Source organism: Alosa sapidissima, chromosome 24, assembly GCF_018492685.1.
Source record: "Alosa sapidissima isolate fAloSap1 chromosome 24, fAloSap1.pri, whole genome shotgun sequence".
NCBI lineage: Eukaryota > Metazoa > Chordata > Actinopteri > Clupeiformes > Clupeidae > Alosa > Alosa sapidissima.
The window spans coordinates 10,097,039-10,112,621 of record NC_055980.1 but is presented as its reverse complement, the minus strand read 5'-3'; the positions used below and the strand labels follow the sequence as shown (position 1 = coordinate 10,112,621).

Below are 15,583 nucleotides of genomic sequence, written 5' to 3'. Positions count from 1 at the left end.
GAATCCTATGGCATTCTAGACTAAATAACCTTATTTCCTGAGGGTTTTCTGAAAAAATACTAAAAATTGTCAACGTCTACCAAAATTTAATATCTAAGCCTCTGTAGCACCTAGAAACATGAAATAAAAAGCATGCTGCGCTACGCAGCAACCAGCAGGAGATTCAATGTTGCGCTATGCAGCAACAGGCGGGAGATAGAATGTTGCGTCATGCAGCATCAGGCGCGAATAGGTTAAATCTTATGAATCCTATGACACAATAAACAAGGTACAAAGACAATAAGTAGTTCATTAAGTAGGCCTATTGTGTAATATACTGTTGAAGTAGATCTACTGTTTGAAGCAGCGGTCATTAATCTATCGTCTCCCCTCCCTGCCGCAGTTCAGAGAGGGCACACTTTGTTCTCGTTGACGTTGACGGGGAGCTTGTTGGTTCCGCCGTTGTTCTCTCCGTGCGTCTCCTCCTCGCCCCTGGCCATGGCCTCCTCTTCGTCCTCCTCCTCCTCCTCCTGTGTGCGCTCCATGTTGCAGACGGAGGAGAGTGGCACGCGGGCGGCGATGGTTGACATCTCGCCCATGTGGCTGTCGGCCGTGGTACCGCGGTCTGATGTCTGGTTGATGTGGGTCGAGTCCAGGCTGGCCGTGCCACCCTTGAACATGTGAATGAGGCACTTCCTAAACTGTAAGACAATGGGATAGAATTGATATAAGTGTGGCAAAGAAAGACAAGATAAACTGTTTGCCAGAAAAAAGTATAAGTCGCTTGGTATAGGTGGGGAGGGGGGTTTAGCTAGACGCATAGAGCAAGGGAGAAAAACATCCACAGCATGCCAACATGTCTTGCCCTTGGACTTCTTAGAGAAACTCTACAGGCAAACCGATAACACTCCTATTCTCTTTACAACCCCACACTGAATCTACTATGCAAACACAGATCCTCTTAGTCCAGAGGCCCTGCCAATGAATATTGCTCCAATGTGTCATCCAAGTAAAGGGTGGGGGTGGGGGTGGGGGGTGGGATGTTATGTGCTACTCAGATCAATAATTCCCTTATTCTAGTACCCACAACGTGAATTCATTATCTTCAACAATACTGAATTCAGGTGCAGGGCAGCATATGCAAAAGCGCTACATTACAAACAGAAGGAAAGGTCATTGCACCATATGTATTTTGCACAGACAAAAAAAAGGGCAGTTCTGACCCTAATTAAACAGGAAAAGGTCAGGCTGAGTTTTACACAATTCGTGGCATTTGTATATTTATTTCCTCAAGGTCCGAGCCGAGCCTGGATGGGAATGAGGCACGCTGGGTAATTACCGCGGAAGGTCTTCCACCGCTGCCTTCGTGAGGCAAAAAAAAAAGCAAAGGTTTATGAATAATAAAAGGCTTTTCTTAACGTACACACACTTCCACTCCAGCACAGAACAGAATTTGTCACACAAGAGCTTCTCCTTTTAAGAATGCTCTGTCCATATTGGCTGTTGGTATAGTTCTCAATTTTTTAAAGTTTTTTCTCAAACACTGGAAATTGAGTGCCTCCGATCATTATCACTTGTAACACCACCTTTTTTTCTGGAAGAAAGTACACTGTCTCTCATCTGGTCTGAACACAGTGGCGTCTAAACATTACCAAACCCAACTTAAGGCTATCCTCCTCTCAGCAAATGTTCACCTTGCTATAATTACTTCCCTGTCCTCTCCACAGTGGTCACCACTTATGTCCAGCCTCCTCCATGTTCCCCCCTCCCCCCCGGTGCCATCATTATAGTATCAACCTCCTGCCATTCAAACCCCTCGGGCTGTCGTTCTGATCGGCGTGTTGTCACGCTGTCATCCTCCCCTTCGATTATCTCGCCGCTTTAAGTTCTGAGAATCCGCTGACCCTGTGACCCTGGTGGCAGTGGCTCTAGAGGAGAGGGGGGGGGGTGAGGCGGGGCTGAACAGCTGGGTCAGAAATGGGTCAGTCTGGGAAGACGTGAGCAGCTCCAGGGGGCCGACAGCGAGGCACAATCCCACCTGAGACCACGGCCCTTCGGGTGCTCAGAAGCGCTAGCACCACTCCCCCCCCATCCCTCCTCCTCCTCCGTGGAGCTAGCGAGCTCCTTGTGACGATTGAGGACTTCTAACATCTGTGGAAGTGGCTGGCAACGCAGTCAAGTTTAGTGACGTGAGTCTTCTGCATATGGCTACAGAAAAGTCTGTAAAAATTTGTGCTATAAGCAGGGTAGGAATTTCACGGCGGCCGCAACGGCCATGGCCGTCGTAGCCCCTTGCGTTGGCCGTGATGCCCCTTTGAAAATCAGAGGTTTAAAAGCCACGGTGGCCTTGGTGCCCCCTTCTTTCAATATTCTGCTTTGTGTCCTACTAATAGCGATTTTTTTTTAGCCTGTGGCCTGTCAAAATAATCTTAGCATTCACAGCGCAAATTAATTTAGTCTTTTAAGCAGTGGAGAAAGTGACAGCGCAAAAAAGAAAGTGCGTCCAAATTCACCCAATCTTCTCAGTTGAACTACTCGCGAAGTAGGCTACTCATCATCACACAGACATCACAAGTATCACATGAAAGAGCTTTTTCTCAGCTTTTAAACGATGTTAGCCGATAATTGCTGTGTTGAACGGTTCGCGAGAAAAGTAATATAATTCAATTTAATCATACATTCTACTGAAGGTTTTGCCTCCATGATCTCCCTATCCATTCATCTCGGTGGAATACTTCACGAACCCTTCTTTTAACACATACCATATATCATAATAAACAGCCGACCTTACCGAACACAAAGGTATAAAGCAGCCCCCTGTACAGTTAGCCGTTCCAGAGTAATCCAGTTTTGAATTTGCAGTAAATTTCGACATGCATGGATGTCTCCAAATTTGGGCTTTAAGTTTTACACTGTATTTAAATTGTTCCACATGATTTCATAACGGGCCAAATACAAAATAAAAGTTACAAATATCGCCTAGATATTGGTAAATCAGAGAACAGCTGACTAAGAGTTTGTGAAAGTAGCCTTAATGGTCACAAAATGCTAAGCATGCACCTAGGCTATTTGAGTTTCTTAAAGCTGAGCTGTGCTTAAATTGTTCAATACATGATTTCATAGCAGGCCAAATATAAAATAAATGTTATATATAGCCTAGATATCTGTAATTATTAGATGATCAGATGATTTACAGTTCTATGTAATATGTCATGTTTCATGTTTTTGTAATGTTTCATACAGTGATGCAGGTGTACTGCAGTGAATAGGCTAAATACAACTTCATCATTTTCATCATTTTTATATGCTACTACTGTATAGTTAACTTTGGCCTTGGTGCCCTGACATGTGGCCTTTGTGCCCCCCACCAAATATGCCCAACTGAAGGCCAAGTGGCCTTGCCCCCAGAATGGTGAAATTCCAAGCCTGGCTATAAGCCTTCCACTCAAAATCCCTCAGTGACAGATAACGTATTCTTGTACATTTGTGTAACAGAAATTGAGGTTTCTTTTATATATAAATTCTTGTGAATGATTATGGGTGTCTTCCATTATGCTATGTGTCCTAGAGGTCCTGCAGAAGTACAACATCTAAATAGATAAACATTACTGACCAGTATAGTGTTGATGAGTATTGATTAGGATAGCTTTTCACTTTGTGGCAGTGGACGATTCCTTCCAGCTCACCAGAAACCCTTTCTTTGCTAATGCATCTAAAGCCTGGGACACACCAACCCGACTGTCGGACGTTGTCGAGCGAGGGCGGTGGCTCGAGTCTGTTCGGTGAATGTATCGCGGGAGTACAATGATATCGCCAGGGGGCTACGGTGTCCCTTTAGGGAATAGGGACATACAGTCAGGATGGTACATCTCCCTTCTTAAGAGAAAATGGCATTACATAAACACACACAATATTAATTTCAATGTAACACTTACTTACTTAGAGCACTTACACAGGATAAAAGACATTCAATGTGTTGTGCTTAAAACAATTCCATTCCATTCATTCATTCATTTCATGAACATAGATAGCACTTGTGCTTAAGGCACTTATAGGTAAACCTGAAAAATACATTCTTTGGTCATTAGTGTCATTACCAAATGTAAACAGGGGTAGGCAGCAGTTAAGTGACATGAGACGTGACTGCAATCAATTATATAGTGCTCAAGAAACATGTAAGTGAACTCATTTGTTTTGTGAAAAGGCAAGGCATAAAAGGTAACATTTTACTTTTTTTTTGTTTTGGGTTTAGGCAGCAATTAGTGCAGTCAAAATGATTTCATAGTGTTTGAGGTAACAGCTAAGTAACAGGTATAAAATAATTCTTTATAGTAAACTAATTTACTTTAGGCTTCAACAGGGAAATAACAGGTAACTCATTTTGGAACAACAGTTGAATTACAGTGAGTTTTTTTTTTTTTAGGGCAGCGATCCACCTACACCCTTTACAGTACAAGACAAGGACTTGTCTTGGCCTGGAGATGCGGCCAAACCTTGTTGTGTAGCTGGGCTGTTGTTGGTTTGCTAGTCGCGGGTGGTCCGCAGGTTCAGGGTGCGGGGGCTGTGTGTTGCTAGTGTGTGTGTCTGCATGTGTCTTTTGCCTTGTCCAAGAAGCGCTTTGCTGTCTGGACAGTCTTTTCAGCGAGGCAGTTGCTTTGTGGGTAATGCGGACTTGTGGTGGTGTGGGTTAAGTCCCACACGTCTGCAAAGCAGCGGAACTCCTCAGAGCTGTAGCATGTTCTACTGTTGCTTCGATCTGTTTGCCCATCCCGGGCCAGAACAGGAGGTCTCGTGCTCTATGCTTACTTTTCTCCACACCCATGTCTTGTGTGTATGCGCTGGCTGAATCATGTCTCCTCTGAGACTCTGAGGGACTGTGATTTTCTCACCATTGAATAGTATTCCTTCGATCTCGGAAATCTCGTCTCAGTGATTCCAGTATTCCTGGATGCTGGGCGGGCATTTCCTCCTTTCATCAGGCCATCCATTCTGTGTGGCTTCTCTGTGCAGTGAGCTGTACATCCTGTACCGTCACGTCTATGATCTCCAGTAGCTTTCTGTCCTTCCCGGACTCTACAATCACTCTCCGGCCATGCATATACTCATGGAAACGCTTGCAGCCGAATAAAACTGCTTACACCATTGAATAGTATTCCTTCGATCTCGGAAATTTCATCTCAGTGATTCCAGTATTCCTGGATGCTGGACGGGCATTTCCTCCTTTCATCAGGCCATCCATTCTGTGTGGCTTCTCTGTGCAGTGAGCTGTACATCCTGTACCGTCACGTCTATGATCTCCAGTAGCTTTCTGTCCTTCCCAGACTCTACAATCACTCTCCGGCCATGCATATACTCATGAAAACACTTGCAGCCGAATAAAACTGCTTACAGTTCCTTTTCTATTTGTGCGTAGTTCACTTCAGTGCTGTTGAGTGACTTGGAAGCATAGGCAATGGGCTTTTCATTCTGGAGCATGACTGCACCGAGGCCACATTTTTAAGCGTCTTCTTGGAGTCTCAGTTCTTTCTGAGGGTCAAAATATGCGAGCACAGGGTGATGTGTTATCAATTCTTTAATCTGTATGAATGCTTTGTCGTGGTTTTTGTCCCATAGGAACTCACTGTCCTGCTTTAGTAGTTGGCGTAGTGGTGCATTTACCTGAGACGTGGTGCGAACCTGGCCAAATAATTTATTATCCCGCGGATGGTTTCCATCTCCCCTCTGCTTGTGGGTGGCTGCATTTCTCGTATCGCCTTTACCTTCGCCGGGTCTGGCTTGACGCATTCACGTGAGAGCGTGTGGCCGAAGTAGCTGACCTCTGTCACACCTATTTGACATTTGTCGGGATTCAGCCTTACTCCTCTTTCTCTTGTGCGTCTCAGCATGGCCCTGAGGTTGTTGTCATGCCAGGCAGCTTTGTCTGGGGGTTTTCTATGACGACGAGGGCGTTGACCCATTCTGTCTGCTCTGCGTCGTTGTTAAGGTCTCTGCCTCCGACCATCTCTTTGAGCTGGACTTGCGCTAGCTTGTGAGAGCGTGTGATGTCAACGGGTTTGTCTAGCATTAGCTCTGCGCCATGGCTCCATGGCTAAGCAACTTTTCCCACACTCGCGGTGAGTTTGTAGCGAAAACAATGCGGTCTCGTACCATCTCGTCACTGTTTGGGTCTCCACAAGCTTTAACAGCTTTGGTTCCGTGACAAAGTGTTCAAAGGTTTCCCCTTCCCCTTGCATTTTTTCGTGGAAGTGATATCTTGCGTATATCGGGTTAGACTTTTGTGTGAGATATTCGGTGTACTTATCATAATATGTTTTCAGTATCTTTGCCTCTTCATCTGCTAGTGTCCATGTGTTGAAAACATCCTGTCCTTTCTCCCCGATCCATAAGAGAAGGTAACTGCATTTGTCCTGTTCACGTTTCTCCCATAGGGGTCCGGAGAACATCAACTCTGCATGCTGCTTGAAACGTCAACATGCTTCAGGTAGGTTGGTTGAATCCCAATCCATCTTGGGTGCTGGGATGCCAAAACTATCCATATACTGTCTAAACGTAAGTATTCAAACCTCTACTCTACTGGTGGCCAAAAAGTGCAAAACAAATTTACATTTGCGGGTGCAAATTTACAATGTCCGAGCACAAAATGACATGTAAAAAAAAAAGCTCATCGAAAAAGAAGGGTTCTTCTTCTACGGTGTAATGGCAAGTGTACCCTGTAGCCTCCCTCTGGCCGCCAGGTGAATATGGCGAATATCGCGCGTGTGTGTGTGAAAGAGTAAGAGAGAGCTGAGATACAGCGGGTCTCAGAGTGTGAGGTTGGTGGTTCAGTGATGGGGGCAGGGGCGCCTGTTGGACCACTCAAACTCTCCGGACTTTATTTTCAATTATTAACCTGCAATCCATTATTGAGCTCGGCAAAAAACCAAAGCACATCAGCCTCATGGGCTGTCAACTGGAGACTTGTCAGGTGCCTGTCATTTGGTCCTAACCAGTGGTAGGTGGGAGTGAAAGACTCTGTATGAGTACAGGGTAGGGGTGGAAGTGGGGGTTGGGATCAGGATCGGGTGATGTGAGTTTGTTTGATCAATTGAAATCTAAGGAAAGTTTCATTAAAAGTAGCAGCACAGAGAATGTAATGGGATGAAATGGTATTCAGAAAGAGAGAGTGAGTTAATGAAAGAGTTTATGATATAATAAAGAAATGAAAACAGGACACTATAAATTCATATGAAGCAAGCGAGAGTTACACTCAGTGAATTAAATAAATGAAGGTTACACTTAGTGAATTAAATAAATGTAGGCCACACCCACAAGTACACCAATTACTTTCAGCTATATAGAAATATGGAAAGAATATTCAGTGAGAAAGCATGAATGGCATTTTGAAAACAAGATCGTAGCATATAAAATCATGATGTGAGTGTCAACAAAAGCCTTTAGACAGGAGCAACACTTCCCACAGCTGTGTGAAGAATAGCTGCTGCATATTAACATTTATCAAATCCGTTGCATTTCAGACACTCGTATCACATCTTGCATATAAATAAGCAGGCTTATGTAACAGACATCAAATACAGGTTTATCAAAAATGTCAATATGCACCATTCTCAATCATGAATCAATGTCAGGGGCAAGAGATTATGAATATTCGCTTCAAAGCATCATACTGCCACAAATGTCGCTTTATGTCCCAAAACAGCAACAAGTCATAATGGTAGGCTACAGGATGTGGGGGGAGGGTATGGGATGACCAGAGCCGTCTTCGCTGTGCTATTCAGAAAGCATCTTCTATTGTCTTTCCAGGCGCACACACCCGACAAACACGGGACGTCCCCCGGACCTTATGCCGACATTCACGACGTCCCCGATTGGTCCCGACCGTCATGTTCTCTAGCGGACGTTCCGGTGACCTTATTGACGTCCGGAGCAAGTTATCGTTTGGTTATTGCGTGACGTCCGGTGCAGGACTTTCTGGGGACGTCACCGTCAGTTCCCTCGGATGACATTTGCATTTGGTCATTTCAAATACCTCCTAAGGACCCGACAATAACGTTATACCGGGGACATGGGGGGGGGGGGGGGCGTTTGTTTATTCACACATGGCAGCAGAGTTGAGAGCGCTCTGGCTACCGCCTGCAGGACGGAGACATCACATCCATGCACGACTTCACGTTACACGTCTGGGGATGACTAAAGTATCTATCTATCTAGTCTCTAGCAGTAGCTGCATTAGCCTACCGTAGTCTAAGGCAACATACCATACATTTTATGAAGTTGTGCGTCTATGAGCAAAGTAGAACCATATGTCTACTTTGCTCATAGTCGCACAACTTCATAAACTGGGAAAAGGGTTGTGAACGTTAAACTCAAAATGTATGTGCTACATAATTCAGCATGTCAGACATGCTGAATTATGTAGCACATACATTTTGAGTTTAACGTTAATGTATAACGTTACAAACTAGGGAAGGGATTTTACCAAAATGTTAGCTGATGTGATGCTTGGTGTAACGTTAGCAAAGTCGCTGTTCTTAGCTTCTAGCTTAGCCTACAATGCACATTTCTTCAGATAACTGTCATTACGTGATGCATGTAACATGCTCTAAATAGGCAGTGCTTTATTTAAGGTAGTCACGTACTTATTATCTGTTTTATTTTCAGAAACACACACACGGCCGAATAGGGACTGAACCGGCTTTTGGAGCTGAATACGATGCAATAAAACTAAATGTTAAAAATAGACCACGTAGCATTTGTTTAGGGTTGTCTAGCAACAGAAGTGACTACTTAATTTGTAAAGCAAAACGATCTAGCTCTACATTGCAGAAGAATTAAGGATACTGCTTCTTCATGACTTGTTTAAATGTATTTGTAATTTATTTGACGCATGCTCGCGTTTAAAAGTGTCACGCATAGGCCTAGCTGTCCCCGATGTTACAGCAGCTCCTTGTGGAAACAGCAAAGAGTGCACATATCCGATGAGATTTCTAACGAGGAGCAGAAGCTCTCTGCCTCACCAGAGCCTTACTGTTTATTAATAAAACAATGATATAGAATAGAAACATCTGGAATCTATTTATTTCATCTTAAAGTTGGCTACAAAGAGCATTTAAAGCCTAGAGAAAACGATAGCCTACATTTTTCTTTATCTGCAATGTTCCAGGAAGATAGGCTTACTTTATAGGCTGTCTCTGTTTGATCACAGGTCCAAGAAAACGAGTGGATATAACGTCAATGCATTCTAGTTATGTTTCATGTACTTTAATTCATGTTGAGTTTTGCTTCCCAGCATGCATTGCGATTCATTTAAGTATTTTTGGCTATTATTAGTTTTTAATCTTTTGAAACAATATGGTTTGAACAATTTATCTTAGGCTAGCCTAGGCCTACTCTGATGATGTTTTGAACAAACATCGTATTAGTTTATTAAGAAAATGACACCGTAGATGTGAAAGCAGCACAGGCCGGTATAAATGTCCATGTCTACTCATCATTAATGTAATGCATTCGGAGGACGTGAAAATATGAGGTGAGTGAAGTTGATTGTGCAGTTGTAGAACAAGTCATTAATGCGTGTTCATGTTCCGTCTACCTCTCTCCTAGCAACGCTGAGACTTACAAGTCTCGTGGACGTCTTTTAGACCTCACGAACAGAGGTCCGCGGGACGTAAAGGGAACCCTACAAAATGTCGAGGAGGTGACGTTCGCCAGGGGACCTTTAGGGGACGTCGCCAGGACTTTATTTTGTTTACTGGGCAGCTCATTACCATATAGCCTATTGAGTGCCTTAACAGATAGGCTCTGCTCTTGGGTTTGGCCTCACAGCGAACTCAACCCTCTTGTTGCTTGCAGTTTGTTAAATAAAGCGATGCAGATTACATTATTTATTTCTGATTAATTGCGTCTTTTGATGTCTTTTGCAACATCTGCTTGTTAGGCTGGGCTACTGTCAATGTCCTGTACAGATAAATGTTCAACAATTGCTGGTGTAGGCCTACAGGCTATAATCAATTAGGGACAGTTCGTTATTTATTTAAGGGGCTACCGGAGGAGTTTTGGAAGCGTTAGTCAAAAAAGATGTGACCCTCCCTCGCCAGCAAGAAATTTTTCTATGACTCTCCAAAGTGATTGAGAAAAAAACGCATGACCCCCCCAGTCCCAACAATTTATTGATGCCTTCTGTAGGCTACTGGGTCAATTTGGGAGCTTGCATGCTACGACACCTTCCTTGAAATGCCTTGAAAAGGCTGTCGTTTGCACAATTTCACAAATAATCACCGGGACCGAAACAAACCGGTCAACTTTTCCCGGGTTTATCGCGTATTTGATCTTTTTCCTCGCTGTCTTAGGAGGATCAGGGCCGTCGCAAAGGGGTGCGAGGCCCTGTGCGAACTTGACAGATGGTGCGAGGCCCTGTGCGAACTTGACAGATGCATGAACTTACGTGCATGAAATCATGCGATAGCTTACTTTACACATAGCCAAGGCTACTGTCGGTGCATTTTAGTAGCCTAGTCAAATAAGCTACACCAGCTTGTCTTTAAGAGGGGAAATTGTATAGCCTATAACATTAGCTGAGTCACATATTTGGCCATATGGTGTTTATCATAGGCTACATCACGAAACCAAATAGTGTAACAAAGGCGAACACTTTAACAGGGGAAAATAATTGGGCATGAATCATTGTGCTGAACGGTATTTGTCAATGAGCAGAAACACACACGACATTCAAACTGTTGATAAGATGTGCACTATGGAAACTGTTCTGTAGGCTAACATTGGACAAATAAATGACACTGACTCACCATATCCTGACTCTGAAAAAAACATTGTCTTGCTTTGCCGCAAACTCAGCAATGAAATCATAGGCCAGTTTGCAGGTAGCATAACGTCTTTTTCAATTCAGAAGCTTTGTTCAATCTTTTTAAGTTTTAAGTGCAGTAGGCCCCTATCTGCACCCTTTGGAATTATATCTCGAGCCTATTATAAGGTCCAGTGCGTTATGTCCTGGGATTCGGACGTGCTCAAAAAGAAAAGAAAAAACACTTTTTTTATAGATGGTAATGAGGAGCAATATGAATCTGAACTCCGTGTCATTCAGACTCAACCCTCTTGTTGCTTTGATATCTTTTTCGTTGTCGTTTGAATGTCGGCAAGCAGGCATGTTGCGGTTGCAATTTAAGTGAAATTTCTACAGTAGGCCTACAACATGCAACATGCTTGTTAGGCTGGGCTACTGTCTTGTACAGGTAAATGTTCAACAATTGCTGGTGTGCAGGCTATAATCAATTGGCTAAATCATTTGTCCAGCTGTTAAAAAAAAAATCGTGCTACATTCAAACGCAAAAGGTGCTTTGATATCTTTTTCGTTTGAACGTCGGCAAGCAGAAATGCTGCAGTTGCAATGAATGAGGATAATTGGTTTTATCTGCAGATTTATTTTTTGCATTATTTTGAATATGACTCGCTCCAGTCTCAACAGCACGTCTACTTTTTCCACATGCATCTAAGTTCTAACACACATCCCCTCTCGCTTTCTCTCTTTCCATCCCTGCGCACGGGGCTTTCTTAAAGGAGCTGCACCACAATTGCATCTACATTTTCATATTAGAATGTTTTGTCTGTTTAAGTGTAAGCTTAAACTACCGTGATCAATTTAAGTTCCCGTGCCCCCGCTAAAAGTCTCATGCGCTTATCGTTAGACTATCAAATCTATAAGTAACCGTGACAAATAAGATATATAAACTCACGCTATTGTATTATCATATATGTTTGGTAATGGCTCACTGCTTCATGGAAGCAGTTAAGTCAAGTCGCATCAAAAATAGTAGTGGCAGAACTCCCAAGTGACACCTTGTGGTTGTTTGTGCCATTTCTGCTGAGAAAATGAGGTGCGTGATTCATGAAGGAACCCGTCCAAACTTAACTGGGACCCACTGTAGGCTACTAACAGGAGCTAAGTGAGTTAGCTAACACGTTCGCTACGTGATGGTTTTCTAATGGAAAATATATGAAACCTGAAAGATAACCTGTCTATGATGCATCCTAAACACGGCTGGGACATTTCTGCTCAAAGTCTCAAAAACCATCTGATTTAACGTTCATTCCCAAACACCCATATAGGCTACTTCAATCCTCTATTTTCAAAGGTGATTCAAGTAAGGAAGAGCATATGGCTCAAAGTAAAGTAACTAGGACTGAAACTACATAAATTCGTCAAAGTGAATAATTTGTGTCAACTCGCCGCAATGTAGATTTATTAACGCACCCGTGATGATCTACATCTCCATTTAAACCAAATGTTTTAGAGTGCACGTTGAGAGATGTATCCAGGGCAGGGCTGTAGGCTACCTACACATATTTGTTGCACGTGCTACAAAAGTCATTCTTTGTGATGGATGATTTAGTACCAACGTTACACCGGTTCGATACAGTTTTGCCTATGGCTATACCGTGAGACTGAGACGCTTTTTGTTTGTTCGAAGTGCGTGTTTAGGGTGTGAGAAAAAAAAAAGTCAAAGTACAAGATTGTGTACATATTTTCATTTCCGAGCGAAGGAACTACTCATCCCATAAACCACCGCGCCTCACTGAAAAATATATAACCAGCACGAAATCATTTCCAACCGGCGACAACACGCGAACCCTTTCCTCCAAACAGTGATTTTTATATAGTTAATAGCAGTTATTTCAGGAGTAATCGTGTAAAATAATAGTGTTTTGGTATTGAATGTTATATTTACCATTGAGTATTTTATATCGTGTGCAACATTGTGCAGTGCTTCGTATCTGACTGCCATCCTGATGCATGGACCGGTGCATGGTCTGCTCTTGGACCACCATATTCAGTTTATTAATTTGCTGTGAATTATTACACAAAATGTTCATTAAATGTACGAAGAAGTATTTCTAGGTTAATTGATGATATGACTCGTACAGTATGAAGGCTACAGTAGCCTAGCTAATGTTCACTAGCATTACCAACCTCCCTGCAAAACTCACCACACAACTTCGTAGGTTTGATAGGTCTTGTCCCTCATGCTGGCCCTTACAAAACCCACAAGCTGACCCTCGACACACAACAGTCAATAATGTGACCTGATTTAAAGTGGTTTTCACCCATTTGGACACTCTTGATTTCGTCCTTGAAACAGTGAAATATTCACGGGGGGCATGGACGGGTTTGCTAACCATTTTACTGCAGTGTAGCCGGTGGTAGCATCCAGCTTGTGCTATCAGCTAGCTAGCTAGTTCAAAGGTTTAAGTACTTAATGGGGATATACAGGGCTTTTTATGCCTTGACTAAGTTGATGTTTCCTATAAACAACAATTCATGTTCATAGAAACAACAAGATCACTAAAACATAATATATTTCATAACTGTGTTGCAGCATGTAGGCTGTTAGCAGCATTATAATGACATTCTAATGTTCTAATGATTAGCCTATCGGCTACCTGAAAAGTTAAGTGTTCAAACTAGCATTTAGTGTTCTATTTGATGGTGTATTGGCCCTGACTAAGTTCGTGTGATATATAAACCACAATCCTTGTTGATACAAGTACCAATGTTCGTCTAGAAAGTTTTTATTCACATTAAGATTTTCGCCATAGGCAGTAAAAGACTCCGCCATCTTTGTCAATGAGCGTGTTTACATGCACTTCAGTATCCCGGTTATTATCGGGATTTTAAAGTATCCCGGTTTTGTGTTTGCGCATGTAAACATCATATCCCGATTTCAGAAACCCGGATAAGCCCTTATCCCGGTTTTGAGTATCCCAGTTATGCTAGGCGGAGTACTCCGAAAGAAACCTGGACACTGTTCCATGTAAACACCTTATCCCGGTTTCTGACAGCAGCTGGCTATATGCGCAGGCGCGGTTTCGAACGTAACCAGGGAACTGCGGTGGTAAACAGTATAGCCTTAAGTTTACTAAACTAAGTTACAACTTTAAAAACCATGGCGGCAAAATCGTCCCACTTTTGGACCGATGAGGAGATAGAGTTTTGTCTATCGGTAATGTCCGAATTAAACATCGTAGGGAGTTTAGACGGGAAAAAACATCGTAATGCAGACCTGTTTAGAGTCGTAGCTAACAGACTAAGGGACGCCGGCTTTCCCCTTAGGACTGTGGAACAGGTTCGCTCGAGGTGGAAAACGCTAAAAAAACAATACTATATGGCCAAAACCCAAAATGGAACAAGTGGTTCAGACCCAGCTTCGTTCAAATTTTATAAGGTGATGAATGACATGCTTGGCCATCGTCCTCTGGCCACTTCAGAGGACGGTGGCGTCGACATTGGCTTCCATCAGCCTCCTCCTCCACCTCAAGACGACACATCGAATCCAGGTAAGTTAACGTTAACGTTAAGGTAACAGCCCTTATTAGACATTCTCTGGTAACAGTTAGGCCTAGCAGCTAGGCTACCATTTGTTAATGTTGACACATAGTAACACTGTTATTGAACTATCACACGTAATCAATGAGCAATATAGATCATGAAAACAAATATTAGGCTATTGTCTATTTCCATCTTGATTAATGAATGCGTTGTCATTTAGGCTCTGTAAAACTGTTTGCCACCTAACGTTAGTATTCTGATACTTATGTTACAATATCTATTATAGATGTCGATGTTGAGACTGTTGAGGTGGATGAAAGCTTACCAGCGGAGGACACAGACACAACTGTTCAGCCAACAGCTGATGGACCCCAATCAACAGCTACTGTTGAAAATTGCATGGAACTGACAGGGATTGTTTTGTTTAATAATAAATAAATACATTATGCTGCTGCTACCTTCTGCTTTTCCCAAATACAATGTAGCCTACAGGTGTACCTTTCATTAGTTCAGTTGCAATGGATGGACTGTGATGAACTGCCCTACTTGTGATTGTTTAGAGATTTTAAAGGTTTTATAACAATGCTACAAATTTTTTGGCAAGTGCTACAAATCTCTTTTTTTGCCTTTGCAGCACCAGTAGGCTACTTTGTGTGCGGCCCGCAAACACACATTCCAAACAAGCATACACAAAAGTTTCAAGAGTGGGGGATGGAGTAGAAGATGGAGACAAATTCATTAATATGATATATTTTCGCGGAATGGATGTACAGGACTGTGCGGCGGTCATATTTTGTACCGCTATGCGGTACATCTAGTTTATTTTATACCCCCTACGAAACTTGGCATAACCCCAGAGGATGTCAGGTTAATCATACACATAACATTTGGTGCAGTTCTGAACATCTCAACTGAAGATAGGGGCGATTACAGCAGAATAATATTACATTTTCATTTTTTACCAGGGGGGTGCAAATCACAAATGAGTGATTATGGGCTAGGTTGATGTGGGCCCTTGAGACCAACATACCATAAAAATATCATCCTTGGTGCCATGGTTCAGGTAGTTATTTAGGAAAAACTGAATTTTTGGGGTTTCGGGGGGGCCAACGCAGGGGACCAAATGATTTTTTTCCGTAAAAGTCTAGTGGGGCTACATGCCCACCAAATTTCATGTGTCCCGGTGTTTCGGTGTCCCAGGTATCATTGACCAAAATTTCAGGAAGTAGATGACGGGGGGGGGGGGACTTTGACAATCCCTATATG

At 42.9% G+C, this 15,583-nt stretch overlaps 1 protein-coding gene across 1 annotated transcript in view; it reads right to left on the bottom strand.

The window, feature by feature from the left end:
- Positions 1-239: 239 nt before the first annotated feature.
- The window catches only part of valopb (vertebrate ancient long opsin b), a 32,686-nt gene continuing 17,342 nt past the window's right edge, over positions 240-15,583 (bottom strand). The window contains exon 5 of the mRNA XM_042082947.1: positions 240-680. Coding sequence (XP_041938881.1) covers positions 384-680 — 297 coding nt within the window. The 3' untranslated portion in view covers positions 240-383. The remainder of the gene's footprint in view (positions 681-15,583) is intronic.